At 37.7% G+C, this 24,668-nt stretch overlaps 1 protein-coding gene across 1 annotated transcript in view; it reads left to right on the top strand.

Moving 5' to 3' along the window:
* The window catches only part of cdh22 (cadherin 22), a 325,753-nt gene that overhangs the window by 247,320 nt on the left and 53,765 nt on the right, over positions 1-24,668 (top strand). Inside the window, exon 10 of the mRNA XM_079840198.1 lies at positions 13,268-13,389. Coding sequence (XP_079696324.1) covers positions 13,268-13,389 — 122 coding nt within the window. The remainder of the gene's footprint in view (positions 1-13,267; positions 13,390-24,668) is intronic.

The following is a 24,668-nucleotide window of genomic DNA, read 5'->3' as shown; positions in this document are numbered from 1 at the left end:
TATTGGACGGCATTGGACGTTTTATTGCTGTCACTAAGCTATAACTAGCTAGCTAGTTATCTACATATTTCTACGCATTTCACTGACAATAAGGAAATCCAGACGAGCCAAATTTTAATGCTGCGTCAATTTTGAAGGTGAATAGAAATGCCAGAAACAACTGTTCATCTTTTATTATTTAAGATAGGGATAGAGCTACAAGAACTTATATATTTTAATTTTATAGTGGTAAGTACAGTGTATCCATAATAGCACTTTTGTTTGTAGAGGGTAAAGTTAATCCAGTTTGTGGGTCATAATTTGCTTAAGTGTCTTTACAGGTGCTTAAGAGAGTTTTTGCACAGTTTATGGAGTTAATATTTGGTAAATATCCTTGAACATTCTTTCTAGCATTTGTGTATGAACAATTTATTGCAGTTGATCCTTCAAGTCTTAATTTTCTTGATTAAGTGTTGGAGTGACTATAAAAGCCTTTTTGTTTGTTCATCCATAGTTTGAGTAATAATTTGTTAAATATCCTCCAACGTTCTTTGTAACATTTTTGTATCATTTAAGTCATAATTAGCTTTTTAAGTCTTGGAGTAACTATAGGAGCATTTTTGTTTGTATAGTTTTTATAAATACTTAACCCATTTGTGCTCAATTTTTTTCTGAATGGCATGTCCTGCATTTATTTTCCCCAGGTTTTCGTATTTTTTTCTTGAAAATCGTATTTGAATCTGTGGCAACTATAGTTGCCGGTGGGCAAATATGTTGTAGCCTATGCACCCCTTCAATGTCAAATATGTATAAGAGGAAAACATTTAGCATCTAACTCAAAATAACTGCTTTCAACAGATCAATCTGTATTCATAATCAAATTTATTATGTTTGACTAAGTATACTAAAAACTATAGATCTGTTGTAAGATTTGTTATGTTTGGATGATTCTAGAGACCTTCATGATTATGTTGATATATGTCAACAAAAAATACTTATTAGTAACATGAAAATATCCTTTCTTTGGGAGGGTTTGCCTTCGTTGTGCTCCCTGGAAGTAGGGGTAGGAAGTGGGCAGTCTCATGTGACAGGAAGGAAATTAATACTTTTTTTTTCTTTTCTTGAAATCCTTTATTTGGTTGTCTGCTTGTGTGTCATTAAGATATAAAACATGGATAATATCTAGAAAAATACTTACAGAAGGAAAATGACAACTATACACTGGCAACTATAGTTGCCGGTGGGCTTAACAATTAGGGGGGGGGCGCAAAACTCAATCTCGCCTATGGCAACCAAAGAGCTAGAGCCGGCCCTGGCGTAATAGAAACGTAGCGTTGCATATTCTATCCTAACTTCACCCTCGCACTCATGACCAGGTCATGACAATCTGACACGAGACAGCTTTTCACCTCGAGATCTCGTCACACCCCTAATAGATTGATGTAGAAATTAACTGCAATGGTTTATTGTCTGATGGTCTGAATGGCATTGCATTAGATATCATGCAATAAGATATATATATATATATATATATATATATATATATATATATATATATATATATATATATATATATATATATATATATATAATGACATGCAAGTGTCATTTATTGTAAATGATGATGCACAAATACAGACACTTGATATAATGCTACTTGATATAAAAACGTACTTTTTAAAGTTTTTTTTAACAGTAAACATCCATCATCTTTTCTCATCCAGATCTATTAGCTGAGGTGATGTGACCCGTGCCTCTTTTCTGAACATTAACCCTCATGTTTGAACATTCAGATCCCATTTTTGGAGTCTTGAACAATTTGTTTGTTGCCCTCTCACATCTTGGGCAAATTTTTCTCTCACAATAAAGTTTACAGGAAGAGCTTCAATCCCAATCCCAGACCCAAATCCCAGGGTTTTGCTGTTAAATCAAGTCTTTTCCTGCAGGAAAAAAAAGAAAAAAGTACCATTATCGAAGTCAATGGCTTAATCACAATTCCCAGCCATTTCAGCCTGTGCTTGTTCACTGCAAAATACATGGAATCAGAGTCAGCGGGCAACGAGGCATTGAGCGGGCAGTTTGGAAAGACTTTTTCTAATTCCCTCGTACATTCGTATTTTAAAATTTCACACTCCACTCGAGAACGTAATGAGTGTTCATTGAAGAGTTACGTTTGCAGATCGATGTGTGGAGAGCGTTTCATGCGCCATTGCTGGTGATATTAGTAAATATGATATTTCAGACAAAATCTGGGAAGACCTCGCGGCTCTGTCATGCGCAGAAACGGCTGTTTAATATGCCTCAGTTGGCTGGGAATAAATACAATTACAATCTTTTCAAGGCCGTCAGTTTAGTCCGACTAAAGCAGGCGTAGCAAATGCGTCTGCACGCCAGCCGAGTACATGTGCGCTGCACTCGCACGGTAAAAGTTGACTTGAGGAGAGGACATTTTCTTTTCTGTCCAGAGGGAGTTATCAGGTCATTTTCTCTCTGAAGTCTTGGCACGACGCTTCCAGACTGGAGTTTTACTGTCAGAAAGTCTGGCAGACCGCTCACTCGCCGCAGAATCCTATCTGCTGAAGAAGAGTGACATATAATTTCTGTGCGTTTGATAGGGTGAATGATATCAAACTGCAGACAGGGTTTCTCTCTCTCGCTTACTCTCTATGTCTTTCTCAGGTGATAAATAGAGGAAAAACCATTATGTCTTGCCCTTAGGGTAAAGAGATACTATGAACACAGTTGTGTCTTTATCTCGACAGAAAGGACATTTGGTGTGGAGAGTGAAAAATAACTGCACTGCACTCTTCCTGGATTTTGAACAATTCCAATGCTCCTGCTCTCAAATTTGTACTTTTCGGCCATGAAAAATACAGAGAGGTTTATTTGTAACTAAAAATGACACTTCTTTAATCACTTTGCTTTCATTTCTAATGAAAATGCCAAAGTGCAGCGTCCACAGCAGCAGCTTCAGTGGCTTTACTGCACATTTAGCATTGGACATCAGTGGAGGCACAGTGCAGTTTAACATACAAACGTAATTGAAGATTTTCGATTTTCTCTTGATTTTAATGCGTTCATGCTCGCGGTAATTCACTACTAAAATACCATGAAGTTCGGTTTGGCAAAGTTGGATACCATAAAGTTGAACTTGTAAGCATGAAACTTTAATCATAAATCATAATTCACCCATCTCAGCGAGTTTGATTGACAGGCGATCTGACCAATCATACTCCGCCGTTTTGTCCGATAAGGCAGTCAGGGGAGTTAGAGGCTTAACGTCGGGGGACTTGAACTTGAAAAACGGTGTGTACTGTCTCTCCACGGTTGAAACAACATTTCTTCTGGAGTTCATTCATGTTTATTTGATGCTATCAATTAACTAGAAGAGATGATCGTTAACTGAGGCGCTACAGCGATCACGACACATTAAAGAGCCACAAGACAGTATTTATTGTTTAAATTTCTTTAAAAATGACATTTGAAAGTCCATCCATCAATCATTCTATCTATCTATCTATCTATCTATCTATCTATCTATCTATCTATCTATCTATCTATCTATCTATCTATCTATCTATCTATCTATCTATCTATCTATCTATCTATCTATCTATCTATCTATCTATCTATCTATCTATCTATCTATCTATCTATCTATCTATCTATCTATCTATCTATCTATCTATCTATCTATCTATCTATCTATCTATCAATCATCTATCTGTCTGTCTGTCTGTCTGTCTGTCTGTCTGTCTGTCTGTCTGTCTGTCTGTCTGTCTGTCTATCTATCTATCTATCTATCTATCTCATCCATCCATCCATCCATCCATCATTACACTCTAAAATATGCTTGTTTAAAAACAACCCAAGTTGGGTAGAAAATTGACTGACCCAGCAATTGGGTTGTTTTAAGCAAATTTTTAAACCAACTGCTGGGTTAAAACGACCCATTCACTGGGTTAAAACAACCCAATTGCTGGGTTAGTCCATTTTCAGCCCAACTTGGATTGTTTTTAACCCAGCATTTTTTAGAGTGTATATCTATTTCATCCATCATTATATCTATCTCATCCACCCATCCATCCATCATTATATCTATCCCATCCATCCATCCATGATCAATTGATCTCCGATATAGCTTTTCTCCTTTCGGAATACCGTGCATTGTTGTAAGTAAATAAACTGACTGTACTGTTCCTGAGGAGTCAGATGAAGTTCAACATCATGATTCACTCGTTTCATCCACAGCGATGACCCGAGCTCAGAGATGTTTATTACATCTGACATCCATTGTCTGAGAGGCCATGACACACTGAAAATAAATCTGCAGTGTTTTTACTACTAAAGTTAAATTTAGCCCGTTTCGTACTATTTTAAATGACTCAAGACTAAAAATGCACTTATTGCTTTTATGCCAAATTGTTGCTCTTGGATGTGCCTCTCATGTCTTCTGGCGTGGGTTGAGGACAGAGATATTGTTTTGTCAATTTGCACAACATTTGAAGCTCATTAGGCACGGTTAGTGCAACCGGGAGAGCTGATAAAACAAGACGAGTGTAATTTCATATTTAGGCCATAGGTCTGCAGTCTTTGTCAGTTATACTAATTCAGTGCCAACTAGCACTCAGGGAAGGTTGTGTCTGCTGCGAGTCGACTCCCACTGGAGCTGATGTGAGTCAGAAATGCACCAAAGGCAATATGAACTTTTTTCTTTATTTTCTTCTGTTTTTTTTGTTTTGTTTAAGAGACAGACATTTGACTGGATATGAATCATGGAAAGATTGTTTAGACATTCTTTAAATATGTTTTCTTACAATTTGCAGAAAATTTGATCTTGCTCTCACAGTGCCATTTTGAACATAACTAAAAGAAAAATAAATAAATATGCATTTGCTCTCATTTCAACTGGCTATAATGAAAGACTAAGGCCCCGATCAGACAGTTTTTTGCACTGAGAGGCGTTTTAAAAATGGTTTTGTGTGCTGTTTATGCACCCCGGGCACCTCGCGTTTTATGCACCCCGCCTGCTGTGCCTTGGGTTTTTGTAGGAGTGCTCGGAGGGAAAAGCTCCTGACCTTTTTTCTATTGTCCAATCGAATGAATGGAGAGGTGGCCCTTCCTTTGTGATGACGGTTACCTTGATTAGACTGACAGGACAGCTATTTCGGGGGTTGCCTAGCAACTTTTTTCAAAATTTAAAAAGCGTCAAACAAAAAAGGTAATGCTGTGCGCCTCTGTTTGATCATAAATCTATCCATAAATCAATCTATCTATCTATCTATCTATCTATCTATCTATCTATCTATCTATCTATCTATCTATCTATCTATCTATCTATCTATCTATCTATCTATCTATCTATCTATCTATCTATCTATCTATCTATCTATCTATCTATCTATCTATCTATCTATCTATCTATCTATCTATCTATCTATCTATCTATCTATCTATCTATCTATCTATCTATCTATCTATCTATCTATCTATCTATCTATCTCACCCATGTTTGATCGGGGCCTAAGAGAATGCAGAGTTTTCATTCAGTTTAGTATTTTATATATTATATTTAGACCTATGTGCAACACTACCAAGTTAAAGAGTATGTATTAGCTATGCCCTAAATCTTAATTCTGTTTTTGGGCTGGACTTGGGCTTTCTGATCAAAAAACACCTTATTTTCCTCATATTCTTCATTGTTGCAACCTGTCTCTTCCCAGTCTGTCACTAACGCTCTGTTTAGTTCCTATCTATATGAAGGACCTCCTTCTGAAAAGCACAATGTGCTCTGATTGGTCGGCTGGAGCAATGTGTTGTGATTGGTCAAGTGCTTCCAGCGTGTTTGGGAAATTTAATTTAATTAATTTGTTACATTTATATAGCGCTTTTCTAGGCACTCAAATCGCTTTACATAGAAGGGGGGAATCTCCTCATCCACCACCAATGTGCTAGCCTGGATGCCAGCCGAACTTAGCCTCGCCCACAACATTTGACCTCGGGCAGTTCGTTCTGGACTTGATCCGTAGAGAAGTAATTATGCCTGAACAGAAACTGTTCGGACCAATGAAATTGTCAGGGCGGGCTTTAGACGATGATGGACAGATGATCAACAGTAACGTAATCATCCACGTCATCAAAGGCGCTTGGGTTGAATTTGTTCTAATCCTAAATGGAGAACTTGTTCGTATATGCATTCAACGTTACTATTTCTCTCAGAAATGATGATCGTGTTGGTAAGAACTCTGTGTTTCCTTAAATTCTTTTTTTACAACACCGGCAAAGATCGTTTACACTCATCTTTTTCTTCTAACGTTACTTATTCCAGCGTGCGGGCAGACAGGGTTGCCAAGTTTTTACAACAAAACCCGCCCAATTGCTACTCAAAACTAGCCAAAAACAAGCCTATAGCTTTCCGGGCGGGGGGTTCTCCGAAAAAAAAAAAAGGCATTTGGGGGGTAAAATATGTGTTATTTTGGCAGGGCTGTCTGCTAAAATTCGCATTCCTGGGTCTGTATATCAAATAATGGGGTCGCTTCAACCCGCGGACTTGGCAATACAGTACAGTTGAGTTCTGTTGACATTTGACAACTAACGTTATGCGTCGCTCCGTTGCTCTGATTGGTTGTAGGTCTATCCAATTGAGGTCTTCCCTGGTTCGGTTGAAACACGCCCCATAATCACAGCCCAACGGAGCAGCATCAGACTCATATTCTGACTAGAATTGAGTATGACGACGTCAGGCTACCAATGTGCAGCACCACCTGGATGATGCAACGGCAGCCATATTGCGCCAGAACACCCACCACACACCAGTTGATTGGTGGAGAGGAGACAGATTAATGAGGCCAATCAGTATATATATATATATATCAGAGTTTCCGCTAGAAAAAAATGGTGCCGGTCAAAGTGACCGGCAGAGGTTTCGTTTTCCCGACATTTTGATGATATGCCGGTCAAATATCGCCTCTTGATTATTCAAGTTGAGGAAAACTGAAAGCAGTTTATGTAACTTAAAAAAAATGACATAATCAGGCCATATATGCAACATGTTTATTAGCCAAACTTTCAAATAGATGGAAAAAAAAAACATGAACGTCTGATTGGCGTCAATCAACCAATTTTTTTTACTGTGGTTTCACATTTCATAGTTTAACAAACCAACCCCCCTTCCCCACATAAAATATCCGAATATAGCATTGTTTTTAACTCAGTATGTCTCATTTAGTTGGTAACATTTAAATTGGCCACCGTGTGAAATGACTCCTTGTCAAATGAACTTGAACAAACAAATGACATTCTCAAATTATTCGACCCTCTTGTGAATCCGTTGCGTCGTCCTGCCTTTTTGCAGCGCGAACAGAACATTTTTTCGTTACCATCAACTACCTCACATCTTAGCCATGGGAACTTGCCACTCCATTCCGACCGATACGCCTTACACTTCGGCTTTTTTTTCTCCGGTGGTGGCGGAGCTGTCTGGCTCTGGACATCTGAGGCTTCAGGCGTTCCTGATTCAGTATCCTCCTTCGCATCTGGCCTTTGAAAAAAACTTTTAAGGCTAGTCTGCCTGGGCCTGGCCATATTTGAAACGTCTCTCTATAGTTCGTGGTTTAGCCCTTGGGCGTGCGCTTTATTTGAAATGCAACATGCAATGTTGTTTAAAAACTTTCAAACGGTCGATTCAGATTGTGTTAGGGGGGCGGGGCCAGGATTATTAGGCAGTTTTAATCTGACAATTTGACCGAAAATATTTAATTTTGTCGGACATTTAATTTTTTTCCCAGCCAATGTCCGGTAATTACCGGACAACGGAAACCCTGATATATATATATATATATATAGGGTTTCCGTTGTCCGGTAATTAGAGTACTTATACTTATATATACTTATGAGTACTTATATATATCAGAGTACTTACCATATATATATATATAAATATATATATATATATATATATATATATATATATATATATATATATATATATATATATATATATATATATATATATATATATATATATATATATATATATATATATATATATATATATAAATATGTGGGGATTATTAGGATGCCAAGATGGACAGGGGCCAATGGGCAAATTTGGCCAGGATGCCGGGGTTACACCCCTACTCTTTATCGAAGGACATCCTGGGATTTTTAATGACCACAGAGAGTCAAGACCTCGGTTTAATGTCTCATCTGAAGGACGCTCCTGTTCCACCCCTTACCATAACCACCAGTTTCAATCATAGACTGGAAAAAAATATGTACTTAGTGTCCGTGACGTCACCCACAGGATTCTGAAGAGCAGTTTTGAGCCGGCTATTGCCATCTTGGCAGTGTGTCACCGCGTGTCACTCCCGGATAACAGAAACTGGGCAAAGAGGCGGGACGTGGGCGGAGCTGAGGTGACGTGATGACTAACAGACAGCAGAGAAACGGCAATCCACCTGTCACTCAAAGTGGCCACGCCCTTAATTATGCAGAACTTTAAGGCTTTATATAAAGTAAACAAATGAGTTATAAAAACATTCACCCCACTCACAGATGTCAGAAAGGGCAAAATTAGCCGTATAGACCAAAACCACAATTTGTACCAGACTGTAAACATGTGTTCTTCTGCTGTAAAGTGGGGCATTGTAACATGAGCTCAATGAGTCTCTAGCGGCCAGTCGGTGAATTGCAGTTTAAGTCACTTTCGTGTTGGCTTCAAGAGAAACTGGGGCTGGTGCCGCTTGGTTTCAACACACTAATAACTAACTCAACCCGTCCCTTTATTTTGCATAAGAATTATTATAATGAGGAATATTGTGACGTGTTCATTCCTGGAAGACTTTCAGGGAGTTCAGAAACACTGACACTGCAACATTACACACTGAAGAGAGATGAACATGGAAAATAGCACAATAGGTCCTCTTAAAGCAAATCAGTGCATTAACACGGAAATTAATCAGCAAATAAATGTTGTTGTATTTTGTATCTTTATCTGATATAAAAAAATCTATTATGGCGTTTTCATTTATGATTTGCTGTTACTGACAATCAGTGTTTATTACCGTGCCGTCTACATGTTTGAGACAGAGGTAGTTGAGATAGAAATGTATGATCCCTCTCCTGTCCTTTTGGATTTACCGTACTGCCATACTCTATAATACTTCATTTCCTTGTAGCTTCGTCGACATGCTTTCAAACAGGATTGAGGAGCAGGTTTTCTAATATAGTGCCTGACTGGTAATATGTCATGAAGATATGTGGCCGTCCAACATCTGCTAGGCCGGTAGCAGAAGCCCTGCCTCCTGTAATCTGCTCAAATCCCTTCTCTTCATATCTCAGACACACATCGGTAGTTAAATTTAGATCTGATGTGCTCCATAAGCACAGAGAAAGTATTGCTAGCTTTAGGGGAATAATACACTTGAAATCTGTTCCGCACTTCATCAGCGCTTTGTGTTCCATTGTCTTCTCTGGGTGACGCTCATGAAAACATGTCCAATTCTACCCCAAAAGCAAAAAGGTTTTACTGTGAAATGGCTGAAGATGACTTTGTTTTTAATTGATTTTTTATTTCAATCAGCAAAATATCAGGCAATATAAATACGGAGTGTCTATTTACACCAAGTGCAACTAGCGTGCCTTGTTGACAAGTGCTATGCGCACTAGCTCCGCCTAACAATGCATGTTTGGGAAAAACAAGATTAAAAAAGAAGAAGTGTATTTCAGTAGTCAGTAAAACATAAGGCTTAAAAATTTTGATTTTGACGCGGTCGATCCAGGTTCGAATCCGCCTTTTGCAGAGCTCGCTCTTCTCACTTTTCCCATCACATATCACATCGAAAAGGCATTTACTTTCAATAAAAATTAAGAATATTTTCTGAAAATGGAAATAAAGTGCCTAACGAAATGTTTAATAATAATAAAAGCATTTATTGGGTAGGGGTGTAACGATATATAGTTAAACGATATATTGCGATATAAAAATGTACCGTTGATGGAAACGATATGATTCGCGATATAGAGTTCTTTTATCCAAGGCTCAACTTGCTGTAGTCGGCCTATTTATAAGGTATAATTCACTCAAACACAAATTTACAAATGTACCACAAATGTAAACTCTGTCATCATGTACTCACCATCATGTCATTTTTCGTTTAACTTCCAAACACAAATGAAGATATTCTTTATGAAACCTGAGGGGTTTCTGTTCTTCCATTTAAAGTCCATTCCTCTCAAATTTAAAAGATCCCAAAAAATGTTATAAAAGCATTGTAAAAATAACTAATCGAGTGGTCTAATCCAAATCCAAGTCTTCTGAAGAGACACATATGATGAATATATTTAACATGACGCGCATACTGTAGTAAACACGGGCGTTCAAATGATTGCGTGACACGCGAAAACACATCCGGCTGTGAACTGTGGCGGATTGTATTGATCATCTGAAGTGCACGCGCTGCTGGAACCCCTAGAAAGTAAACATAAAAAAAAATGTGGATTAAAATATGGGGATACATATCGTATCGTGAGTTCAGTATCGCGATTTATATCGAATCGTGACACGAGTGTATCGTTACACCCCTATAATAATATACATTCTATGTTATTATTGCATCCTGTTTATGTACAACAATAATGAGGTGCAAATAGTATGTATCTGTCAAAAAAAGTATAAATAGCATCTAATTACTATTTACACATATTGAAAGAACTACTTTTACATGTGTAAATAGAATATATCACTATTTTCACTTAGTAATTACCATCTACAGCTATTTGCACTTTGTGTAAATAGCCGCTGCCATATAAATACCACCAGTTTACATAGCATTAATTTGTTTGCATGTTCATTCATTTTTGTTATTTATGGATTATTTTTAATTTATGTTTTCATTTATTTAAATCAGCAAAATATCAGGCAATATAGTAAATACTATACCACTATGAATACATTGCAATTTACATTGTTTTACATTTATTTGTTTGTTTGTTCATTCATTCATTTATTGTTATTTTTTGTTTTTCCTGCATTAGATATGATATATAATAATATTATTATAAAACAACTTCTCTTTTCTTTCTTTTGATTTTGGGGGGAATTTTCTGACGTCCAAAAGTGTATTCGGTTTACAAATGTGATTTTGTTGTATAATGCATAGGCAAGGCTTGGAAAACAAGCATAGGCCTAATTTACATATGCTAAATTACATAACATGCGTGGACTACTGTACATCCCGATGAATAAACACAAGCATTACAGCGTGTTAATTAAAAAACGGTAATTATGTCTCGTCACAATGAAAACGGTGGCCCTCTCCATGGCCTGCTGTGGTGGCAAGAAGCATCTCTAATGAAAATTAAAACATTTCTAATGAAATAATGAAGCACAGAAATTAGCTAAAGGATCAGTCGCCCCAACACAGAGAGCTTTTTTAATTACTAGATAATTTTACTTATATGAACTAATTATGTACACATTTCCCAATACTATTTCCATGTTATTGTAGCTTAAAAAGGCCATGATCAAAATGATATTGCAGCCCGATATTTAATCCATTTATCTGTGTTTATATCATTATGCAAACCCCAAATGGTGTGCTCTTATCATTAAAATGTTGTTGCTTGTGTTGTCGACTTGCTAATTGAAAATGTTCTCTCAAATGTTGCAGAAGACACTTGTGATGGCAGTACAGTCGTGTGCTAAACTTCAATGCTTCTGTTTTATATTTGCATTTCATAATGTGCACCATGTGTGTTCTGCTGGTCAGTGACTTACAGAGTAAGATTTCAGTTTTACTTTCCTTTAAAAAATGCATACAAAATACAGCTGCAGTGTTTCAGTGAAATCTAGTGCAACTTTTTATTTGCACAGACACAACAGCAGAATTTGGGTGTTATTTGAGAACTGTGGTGGGTTTGCTTTGTTCTGGATCTCACAGATGTGGCCATCGTAAACTCTGCCATTGTCATGACAACCGTGTCTCAAATGTAACATTCTGTGTGTGATACATTGTTGCCTGAAATTGTGATTCCATTTTAACTGATGCCATATTTAAAAAGAAATGGTTCAGGCGCTTCATATTATGATGTTAGTTTTAATTGATTCAGTTTGTTTTAATACATTTTTAATTGGAATTAAATATTATGAATTAAACAGCTCGTAAACGTATTGCACCTTAAAGTATTGTGATCATTTAAGGCATTTCTCCTTACATAAAAAAAGAAAGAAAATCTCTCACAGAAAATGTTATTATTCAAAATAAATAAATAATAAAAAAATTAAATTAAATTAAATTAATACAATAAAAAATAAAATAAACAAATAATAAAATAAATAAAATAAATAAAATAAATAAAATAAATAAAATAAATAAAATAAATAAAATAAATAAAATAAATAAAATAAATAAAATAAATAAAATAATTAAATAAATAAATTAAATTAATTAATAAAATAAAATAAAATAAAATAAATAAAATAAAATAAAATAAAATAAAATAAAATAAAATAAAATAAAATAAAATAAAATAAAATAAAATAAAATAAAATAAAATAAAATAAAATAAAAAAATAAAATAAAATAAACAAATACAATAAAATAAAATAAAATAAATAAATACAAATAAATAAATAATAAAATAAAATAAAATAAATAAATAAATAAATAAATAAATAAATAAATAAATAAATAAATAAATAAATAAATAAATAAATAAATAAATAAATAAATAAATAAATAAATAAATAAATAAATAAATAAATAAATACATAATAAAATTAAATTAATTAAATTAAATAAATAAATAATAAAATAAAGAAAAGAAAAGAAAAGAAAAGAAAAGAAAAGAAAAGAAAAGAAAAGAAAAGAAAAGAAAAGAAAGAAATATATACAAATAGTCAAATAAAATTAAGTAAAATGTTTTAAGATTAAATAAATAAAATTAAAAAATCGTAGTCAACATTCTGTAACGCATATTTTAAATCAAAAGCTAGTTTATGCATTAGTTAAAGAACTGTGAACTAACATGAACAAATATATATTTTAACTAACTTACAAACATTAACAAAGATGAATAAATTATTGTAAATATATATATGCATTTGGCAGACGCTGAAGTGATTTATAGTGCATTCAGAATGTAAACGTGAATTGAACCTGTCGTCACATCTCTCTTGTTGACCTACACAAATGTAATATTGTTAAATGTTACTTTTAAAAACTTTTAGAGCTGCACATGTTTTCCCGTCCATTAAGATGATGGTTTAATCTCTATTTCCCTTCAGATAACCAGTCCATGGCATCTCAGACGGCGGTGAGCATCCGCATCCTGGACGTGAACGACAACCCTCCCGAACTCGCGACTCCTTACGAGACTTCAATCTGCGAGGACGCCAAACCTGGCCAGGTGAGATAACGTCTCAATTTTGCACATTTGAGAAGTCACATCAATCTAATCAGAAATCCCGCTCGCCAGAGCTGCCTGGCTATGATCGCATCAGCGTTTGAAAGGCAGCGGAAACCAGATCTGTTGTTCCACACAAATATCATCAGTATTGCAGGTACGCTGTCGATTTCCTCAGGGTGATATCTCCGGTCAGAAGACACTGACTTAGTTGTTCCCAATGGCTTCTTGTGTTGATAAAGCTGTCAGCAGCGATTGGTATTTGGCAGGGAAAAATTGTCATTTCCATGAAAAGCATATGTAATCTGACATCAGACACATCACGCAGCTCCTCTCAGACAGCTGGGCTCACCGCTAATATATATCAGTTGCAGAGCGCTTCGGGAACATCAGGTGTGCGGCGTGATGAAGTGGTGAGATTCTAATTGCATTGTGGGAATGCCGCACTCAGCATGGCCTCCCTGATTCAGTTTGACGGCAGTTTACAACGCCTAACAAGATTTGTTTTTCCAAAGCTCAATATCTCGTCTGATCTCGCTGGGCTAATGTAGTTTGGCTCAACTCCCCAATCTCTTCTTCCTATTTGGTCCTAAAAAGTGAAGCATCTGAGAGATGCCGCATGGACTCCGCTGACCTCGCAAGACCTCCGAACCCGGAGAGAAACACGGGAGTCGTGGCAGAACAATCAGTGAGTGTCAGATTCAGTACGGAGCCAATCGCTTTCCCGTTTTTGTCAAAATAGTTTCATTATTGCTTTGCTCCTACGTTGGACCTTTTTCAATTGGAAAGAATGATCCGTCTGACATTTCGTCCCAAAGGCAATTTATAAACTAGTTGCGGAAAAAGTGCACGATGTCACGTCAGCGGTGCAGCAAACTCACCTGCGGCGCTTTGTAGCGACTTGTTGCTTTTGTTTACACGTGGAATAAAAGAACACATGTTCAGCCAAAAATGAAACTTCTGTCATCATTTATTTACCTTCGTGCTGTTTGTCCATGTTGTCTTTTGTGGAGCACAGGAAGTTAATTTCTGAAGAATAAAAAAGCTCTGTTTCAAAAGCTGCTTTTATATACACTCATCTAAAGGATTATTAGGAACACATACTAATACTGTGTTTGACCCCCTTTCGCCTTCAGAACTGTCTTAATTCTACACGGCATTGATTCAACAAGGTGCTGAAAGCATTCTTTAGAAATGTTGGCCCATATTGATAGGATAGCATCTTGCAGTTGATGGAGATTTGTGGGATCACATCCAGGGCACGAAGCTCCCGTTCCACCACATCCCAAAGATGCTCTATTGGGTTGAGATCTGGTGACTGTGGTGGCCATTTTAGTTCAGTGAACTCATTGTCATGTTCAAGATACCAATTTGAAATGATTCGAGCTTTGAGACATGGTGCATTATCCTTCTGGAAGTAGCCATCAGAGGATGGGGACATGGTGGTCATAAAGGGATGGACATGGTCAGAAACAATGCTCAGGTAGGCCGTGGCATTTAAACGATGCCCAATTGGCACTAAGAGGCCTAAAGTGTGCCAAGAAAACATCCCCCACACCATTACACCACCACCACCAGCCTGCACAGTGGTAACAAGGCATGATGGATCCGTGTTCTCATTCACTGATGCTCCTGAAGGAAACACAATGCATGTGAAAACTTTTGAACAGGATGATGTCCAAATTTTTCTTATTTTGTTTACATATTTTTTTTTTCATTTAGTACTGCCCTTCAGAAGCAACAGAAGATACTTGCATGTTTCCCGCAAGACAAATTAAGTACAATTTACCTTGATTTTCAAATTCAATAGGTTTTCACCCCCGGCTCTTAATGCATTGTGTTTCCTTCTGGAGCATCAGTGAATTTTTGAACCTTGTTTAGTAGTTGTGTTTGAGTCCCTCAGTTGTCCTCAGTGTAAAAAGATGGATCTTAAAATCATACAGTCATTTCTGGAGAGGGTTCAAATATGAAAAAGAGGCCGGAAAAGTGAAGAATGTCAAATATTAAAAAGGGGCTGGAAAACTGAAGAATGTGCAGGACCTGGAGGATTTTTCTGAAGAACATTGGGCAGTTTAACTGCTCAGGACAAACAAGGGACTCATGAACAACCATCACAAAACAAAAAAACATCTGTGGATCATTCAGGGAACGACACACAGCACTGAAAATAAATGGTTCAGAAACTTTTAATCAGTGTTATTTGAATAAATTCAGCCAATTTTTTTGTCTTGTAGACTATATGTAAAAAAAACCCCCGGTAAAATATGGGGGGGGGGGGTTATTACAGCTCAGACAACATATACTTACATGTTTATCACTTTAAGCTGTGGTTGTTAAGGGTTTCCTGTAAAATGACACCAAAATTGTGTATTTAGAGACCAAATAAATGATGACAGAAGTCAACATGTGTTGGGGTTAACACATTACTATTAACGTGAGTTACGTAATCAGATTACTTTTTCAAGTAACTAGTAAATTAACGTATTACTTTTAAAATTTACAACAAAATATCGGAGTTACTTTTTCATTTATTTGACTGACAGCTCTTCGTCCTTAAGTGCAGAGAAGTGTGTGTAAACATGAGGGTTATTGTAGTTCTAGACTAATATGAGCATGCATTTACTCATCTTACTTGCACAAAAAAGATTCAGTAATGCAAAATCAGAATACTTTGCACATCCAATAATAAAATGTTAAATAAAACAAATATAGTTATGCATTTAATCAGACTTTATTGACCAATGGCTTGCTACTGACCTTCGATGAGTCAGTTAAACCATGAACAAAAATGCTTTAGATTGTTTGAGCTGCACCTTCTACTGTACACAAGTGAATTTGCATTTTTACCTCAGCCTGAGGCTTATTATTTTAATTTTGGTGTGAATAGGTCTTTACATTTTCACAAAAATATAACTTTTTTGTTATAAAAAAAGGAAGCCCAGCTCAGGTGAGAAAAAGTAACACAAAAGTACACGTATATGAAGTCTTCATATGTAGCCAATATGAATGCCACTAAACGATCTTTTCAAAAGAGTAACATTTAATCCTAGTATGCTTGAATTGAATTTGTTTCATCATTGATAAAATATACAACATTATTGTCCTGTTTATCACCGTGAAGCTGCGTTGAATCAGTATTGAATAAAGTGTTATATAAATAAAGCTGACTTGACTGCTCTGAAGAAGACATAGATTAGGTTTTTTGCTTTATACTGCCATTGAGTATGAAAAACGAGTCCTTTTCACGTCTTTATCTGTGAGCTACAACAAAACATTATAATTTCAGAATAATAAAGGTGCTTGACATTGAGCAGGTGTTGCATTTGACCGTAGTTTGTGTTCTTTTTATTCAAGTTATTGATGAGACGTTTAACATTTGCTTTTCAATGGCGTTAGTCACAAAGTGAGCTATATAAATATATATTAGGATTTATTTATTTTTAATCATGACATTATTTTCATGACAATTATGTGCTTTGTAGCCCCAATTCTCATTTCTGAGCAGAATGATTAGAATGGGTCTTTAAGTTGTTGTGGTGCACTGTTTATTTGTTGATCCAGTGCGATTGAACATTTTCCACCCCTCTTTTTGAGCATCCGTGAAATGTACAGAACAACAAAAGGTTGTTTGCTTTTGGAGATGTCATGGGAAATTGTGTGAACTCCTTCATTCTGCGTGGCTTGAGGGCATCGCTGACAATAGAGCCACTGAATGAGGACTGTTATTGTGGGATTACGGATTTTTAGAGATTTTTTGATGTTGTAAAGAACTAGTAACCTTTGTACTACATTTTTTAGATGTGTTGAAGAAGGGCCTTTGTAGTCTTCTGTTTTCATCCTTGGAACAAGAAAGGAATGAATGTTCCTTTCTTTTCTTTTTCTTTTTTTAAAGTTGTTTAACCATTAGTCCATATTTTAGTTTGTTATCAGGTTTGCAGTGCTGAATTTTAAAGTAACATTTTACGTTTTATTTTGTGTGATTTATTTTAAACATTGAAACTCTTTTTGAATTATTTATATTAAAATACATTTTATTTAGAAAACAAATCTTGAGCAATGTCCTTGTGATGCAGATGAAAAATAGTTCTTCCAACAAGTACATAATTATGATTAATTAAATTCTCCAGTGAATCACTATATTAACTGCCATTATTCTCTGAATAAAACCCCAGAGATAAAGCTTCATTTATTCATGTGAATATGATTGACAGCTGTGAAAATTAAGACTAAGCAGCTTTTCAAAGACTGTAAGAGTACAACTACTCAGTGAATGTTTTTTTTTTTTTAACCTATTATATGTTTTTGTCATTGTATGTATGTATGCATGCTTGTTTGTTTGTTTATTTATTTATTGGAATAGCATACAAGAAGACCAAGAAACTATTATGCAAAATTCCCTTTTACATGGTTTTTGAACATAAATGTGTGTCTGCAGTGTGTGTACACAACCACCCAATGGTAAAAATCCACCCTCTCCTCTTTTTGTATCCCCATAAATCATAAGCAGTGTCTCAGAACAAGACGTTTGCAGTTTCTATGCAATGTGACGTCACAAATGCTTAGGCCCCGCCCACGACTGCTGACAGCGCCGCCCTATTAGCATAGACCCCGCCCTCAGCGAGCTGTACACAGTCCGCCATGTTTATCTCCTCGCCTGAGCATTCCCGTAAGAAATTTATTCTTATTAAAGCTACTAAAGTTATTCAGGAGTGAGTGATTTTCTGTTTTTCTTTATTTTGATTCATATTAACAGCAGTAGATACTGTATATTACACTGCTTTCACAGATCTAAAACACACATGCCATTTCTTCACTTGCTGTCTACATTCACAAACATAACCGGCTGTGTTTATGTGAACTGTGTGTGTTTGACAGTTTAAGCGCAATAAGACGTGAAAGAGACCTTAGTTTAATACTCACGGGACGCTCTGTCTGAAACACAGCTTTCTGTGCGCTTGCTGCGGGTGTGTGTGTGCGCTCAGAAAACCATACATCAGAAGTTTAGACTGATATGGCTTTAATGGTGTTTTCACACTTGGTCCTTTTCTGAGCACGGTTCGCGTGATTTTTGGCCCATATGTGAACACTCCAAACGATCCCAGACCCCTTTAAAACGAACCGAGCCGAGACCATCACGGGAGGTGGTCTGGGTACGGTTCAATCTCATCTTATGGTACGGTTCGCTAAAAACACGCAATCTGAACACAAACCAAAAGAGTCAAAAACACACAAGTTTCACATAAACAGGTGGTTTTGTCTTAAAGGAACACTCCACTTTTTTTGAAATTAGGCTCTTTTTACAAGTCCCCTAGAGTTAAATAGTTGAGTTTTACCGTTTTTGAATCCATTCAGCCGATCTTTGTATCTGGCGGTAGCACTTTTAGCATAGCTTAGCATACATCATTGATTCTAAACATTCTGGTTCACCTTTTGGTCCACTTCTACCCCTTTTCCACCAAGGCAGTGCTGGTGCTAGTTTGGAGCCAGAGCCTAGTTTTAAATCGGGTCTTCGTGTTTCCACACCCAAAGCACCAGCTCGGAGCCAGGAAAAGTGGTTCTTAAGTAGCACCAAAACATTGCTGGGCTAGAAGTAAGAACCGATTGCGTCAGGCGCTGGGGGCGGGGTCAACAAGACGAACACAAACATGAGATCCGCCATTTTTGAAATAGCAGCTAATGGAGCTAACAGCTGCTGCTCGTTTGTAATCTCCGTCTATACAAATTACGGCGAACTGCATGAATGCGTTGGATTTGCTGTGTTTTCGTTGTGTTTTGATGCCGATGTAGAATCGTAAAGCCATGTGAATCAATAGTAACGCAGCGTTTGCATTGTTGATGGAAGGCTTGTTCGCAGCGGTGCTGTGTAGACCGATCGCGAATGATAACGAGTCCAGCGAGATTTTGATTCACTCATGCGTTTTTTTAAATATTATCTGTGAATCGGTCTGCGCAGCGCTGATGCATCTCGAACAAGCCTGGTGTGTTTGTGTTTCCCACTGCCCAGGGTTGCCAGGTTCTTCACAACAAAACCCGCCCAACTGCTACTCAAAACAAGCTCAATCGCGTTTCAGGGGGGCTACCCCGGTAAAAATCACATTTGGGTTTTTTTTTGGCATGGTTGCCTACTAAAATTTGCATTCCCGGGGCTAAATATCACATAATTGGGGTCGCTTCAACCCGCGGACATGAAAAACAGCCCGCGGCAACAGTGTTGAAGTAGCCCAATTCCGCGGGAAAACAGCGGACTTGGCAACACTGCCGCTGCCTCGCTAGCATTGCTGAGAAAGATGAGACGTATACAGTGACGTAAGACCTGGCTCTGTTGTGGCTCCAGCATGTGGAAAAGCAAACGGTTCTTAGAAGGCTCCTCAGTCGAACCAACTATGAACTGGGACTAGCACTGGGTCTGAACTAGCACCCGGTTCATTCTGGTGGAAAAGGGGTATTCAAGGAGTCTGACTTCAGTTCTTTTAAAGAGGACCAAAGTGTAAAAACACTCTAAAACACATGCAGATTATAAACTTTCATGATGATGAAGAACTGCAATGTCACGTGAGCGTGATAGAGATGATCATCAAAACTAAACAGATGTTTTAGTTTTTGGCAGAGTATCCGAGGAACGAGTTGTAAAAGCTCTGCCCGCTTCTGGATAGGGGGCGGAGCAGCAGCTCATTTGCATTTAAAGATACATGCACAAAGACAGCATGTTTTTCCTTCCGCTCAAAAATGGACATTTATAACATGATATAATAAATGATATGTGGGGTATTTTGAGCTGAAACTTAACAAACACATTCTGGGGACACTGAGACTATTACAATCTTGTTAAAAGGGGCATAATAGGTCCACTTTCAAGGGATAAAACTTCTGCCATATTTTACTGACCCTCATGTCATTCCAGACTTTGAGGGGTTTCAGTGGGGTTTTTTTTATCCATACAATGAAAGTCAATGGGGTCCAATGTTGTTTCACATAAGAAAGTAAGTCAAACAGGTTTAAACGACACGAGGGTGAATAAATGATGACAGCATTTTCATTTTAGGGTGAACTATACCTTTAAAGGGGTGGTAAAACACATTCTTTTGAAGGCTTGGCTGTGTTTGTGGGGTGCACTGTAACATGTGTTCATGCTTCGTTTTAAAAAAAAATGCCTTATTTTTCATATATTTGACCTTTATTCTACACTGCTCTGTCCCTCCTTGTAAAACGGTCTGATGCTTTCCGGGTTGTATGAAGCCAGTCCCTCAAAAATACGCAGTGGGCTCAGATTGGTTAGCTGGCCCAGGGTGTTCTGATTCGCTAACCGCAGTGCATGGTTGTCGGAAACGTCACGCCCCTTACCTGGAGGCTGTGCTTTGGTCGGCGTCAATAAAACCATATGAGCCCGAATCAGCACTGAACATTTGAGTGAAGATGATCGAGCAGAACCTGTTCAGTCCTCAAGAGTAAAGACTGCGGATCTATAGTGATCGCTACTGAATGGCACTTTAACTTTTGTATTTTTAGAACGATTATAGCCAAATATCTGTCGCAAGAACTAACCCAAAACGAACACTAAACACTGGCTTTAACTAGTAAGTTAGCCAAATCACACACAGAACCATGTTTAGCATGCCTGAAGATAAACAATACATAAAAGCTCTAATCAAAGAATCATTTACACTAATGCCAGGTTCGCTGTTGAGATTTTAACGTTAGTGTTTGTAACGTTAGGTGTTCGTCGGATAACGTTAAGTATGAATGAGCATTTAACAGACTGGTTTGCAGAACAGCGCTGTCATCTGTTTACTTCCTTGCTACAACCTATTACAGGAAAACACATCGATGAAAAATAAATCAGACTTACAGGTTGTGGCCCGTAAACAGCTTCTGTTTGTAAATCCAGCTTTCAGGACAAGCTGTTGTGCATATCCTGTATTGAACTCGCAAAGTTTGTGGAAGTTTGTGTTGTCCTCCGTGAAATGTGCAGCGCGCGCGTCGTGCATCCACGCACCGGCAGTGTTTTTTTCACGCAGCTGACGTTGTGCAAATCCGGCATTGAAATCGCGAAGACGGTGGATGTTTTCCTCTGTTAGATGTGCTGCAGGGAGCCCTGCGCGCGCCTGTTCCCCGCTGACTCAAACACACGTGCATATAACATGCTGTATGTTAAACGCTCTGCAACGCACCCCCGTCCCAAGGAAGGCTGAACAAAGCAAGTACCCCAGACCTGCAATCCGGATGGAAATAACAGCGTTTCCTCGGCATCGCGGCAACAACACTCCAGCCTAACTAACTTATACCACAACAGCGCCGCGATACAAAATGGCCTCACCCCCCCCCTTATTTAATCTTCTCGGAGGAGGGGTTTATGTAAATATTGAGCCTGTTGATGTCACCAACCCTGGAGGAATGTGTGTAGTCGCCTACTGGCCGTTTGCTGTAGTTCTTAGAAACTGATTTCTTTAAAAGCAAATATCTCCCTTTGCTTTAAACTTTGAACGTTGTAACTTTGCAGATGTTGTTTATGCTCAAGCAGCAACATTACACGCTAGCTAAAGTTAGAATAGTGAAATCGTGGTTTACCACCCCTTTAAGAAAAAAAGTCCAGTCGATTTCAGATTTCATGTTGACTTCACATGGAAAAAAACTCAAATCGCACATCTAGAAAATGCTCTTGGAAAGCACTAGAACTAGAAGGAATCCTGTGAGAGAATCCATAGTGTCACCAGCGATGGCTTCTTAAAGGTAACCAGGTAATGTGTCGTAGTTGAATGAGGTAAAAGTTTACCTGGAAAATGGTTTGAGGTATTTTTTTACCGATAACTCAAAGCGATATGGTTGGTTCCCACACCTCAACAATCATCATGCGTTCTGTGGTATAGCATCACGCTGTGGAGCTGCTTTTCATCTGGGCAACTCGGTGGACAGAAAAAAGACTGAGTGCTACACAATTACCGAGGCGAGTTGAAAAAGCGAATAAAAGCTCAGGAGACATTTCATCTTTCAACAGGACAATTTCAAACCGAAGGGCCGTGATACCTGCTGTTTCTGAAGCACATTTAAGGTGAGCAATTGCAAGTGCCTCTGTCCCCCAAATACAGAGGTAAAAGTGCAATCCGGTGATGGCTTAACATAATACATTTCTCTCATTAAGCGCAGAAGCCCCCTGCTGTAGCTTCAGCGATGCAGCTTTTGTAATAGCTTTACGATAACCTGTAGCATGTTTGCGTGATTTGTAGCCGTCACCCCGGGGTCCCCCATTGTGTTGTGTCGACTAAATTGGCTTAGGTGAGTAAGAGACGCCCGCGGAGCAAGATGCTGCGGTTTGTGCGCTCAAAGTTTTGCTCTGTGATTAATCACTCTGGTGATTGGGGTGGAAATTAGTCCTGTGGAGGAACACGCAATTAGAGTCATTTATAAGCTTTGCAGAAGATTCACACAGCCACATCAGCGATGAGACGTTTTACACGCATCATTTTAACTCGCGTCTGAGTCACGAGAGGGAACTTGTGTTCTTCACTTGAGTTGCGTTTTTTTAATAAATCTGCCACCATGATTGCTGATTTGTTGCTTTCAACAGGCTGGTTGAGTCAGTGTTGCTGTGTTGAGCTGGTGGAGAGGCTGAAACAAACACTTTTCAGAGGATTCAGCCTCCGATTGGCTTACGAGTTGGGAATGGTTACTAGTTGTATTTACATAAAAAGCTGATTTTACATTTAGTCATTGCTTTTATGCTTTTATCCTCAACCCCCCACATAAACACTGGCACGGTTCCTTCAGCGGATCAGATAAGATGTTTTTACGTGCATCATTTTTACAATCGTGTGAATCTGTGTTGCGTGTTGAGCTGGTGGAGATGCTCAAACAAACAAACAGTTCTTGCACTTGATACAACTTCAGATTGGCTTACTAGTTGGGAACAGTTGTCTCTTTGCATATCAAAGGGTTAGTTCACCCAAAAATGAAAATTAGCCCATGATTTACTGACCTTCAAGTCATCCTAGGTGTATATGACATTCTTCTTTCAGACAAACACAATCAGAGTTATATTAAAAATGTCCTGGCTCTTCCAACCTTTATAATGACAGTGACTTGTTGGGTCATTTTTGAAGTCCAAAAGTGCATCTGTCCATCATATAACCGCTCCACACGGCTCTGGGGGTTAATAAAGGCCTTCTGAAGCAAAGTGGCGTGTTTCTGTAAGAAAAATATCCATATTTAAAACATTAGAGACTAAAATAAATGACCTTCCGGCAGTCAGCGGTACGCAAGTCAACTTAAGGTGAAAGAGTAACCCTTGATGCATACGTATTGACGAACGCAGAGAGGCGTCAAAGCTTGAGATGCTTTATCAACCTCCCGGAGCCGCGTGGAGCAGTTATATGATGGATAGATGCACTTTATGGACTTCAAAAATGACCCAACAAGAGCCAGGACATTGTTAATATGTCATATACATGACTTGGTCTAATTCTCATTTTTGGGTGAACCCTTAAAGGCATATACATTGTCCAAAAATGCTGCAGTGAGACTTCTTAACGGCACAAAAAAGAGAGATAACACTTCTCCCATTTTAGCGACTTTAAATTGACTTCTTGCTAAGTTCAGAATCAATTTTAAAGTTGCGTTTTTTGTGTACAAGGCTCTATCTGGTTTTGCACCAAAATACATAAGTGACCTTCTGATTCCTTACACTCCCCAAATAACTCTTGGGTCCTGTAATCATCTTCTTTTAACTGTCCCACGTTTCTGCTGTAAAACTAAGGGTGGTCAGGCCTAAACTCTGGAACAGTCTGCCCTTCAATGTGAGGTCTGCTCCTTCATTAGCCAGCTTTAAATCGGCTCTTAAATCTGTTCTCTCTGGCTTTTCATTAGATCGATATTGGTAGATTTTATATTATTTATTATTTTGGATTGTATCGGGTCTAATGTGTTCATGTCGTCTATCTGCCTTGTTTCTTTTTATGCTTTCTTTTATATACACATTGTCTTACTGTACAGCACTTTGGCATAACTTTGTTGCTTTTAAATTTGCTATAAAAATACAATTTTACTTGACCTGAAGGGATAATCCATGGCTAGCTGTGCATTAAACGATTGTAATCGGATCTTTCCACTTATACCATAGTCATTTGCCAGCATTGACAACTTAAAGCTCTTATTGATGTTTGCAGCGCAATATTGGGTAAAACTGACGGTTATTTTCATAATTTACAGCTCGAAAGATCTAGCATTCTGCCCGCTTTGAGTCAGACACAGATATAAAGTAGTGCGTAAGATTACATGTATTTGAATTTATG

Source organism: Gobio gobio (assembly GCF_949357685.1).
Source record: "Gobio gobio genome assembly, chromosome: 17".
NCBI classification, from domain to species: domain Eukaryota; kingdom Metazoa; phylum Chordata; class Actinopteri; order Cypriniformes; family Gobionidae; genus Gobio; species Gobio gobio.
Note: the sequence above shows the minus strand (reverse complement) of the source record. Positions and strands in the feature narration are given on the sequence as shown.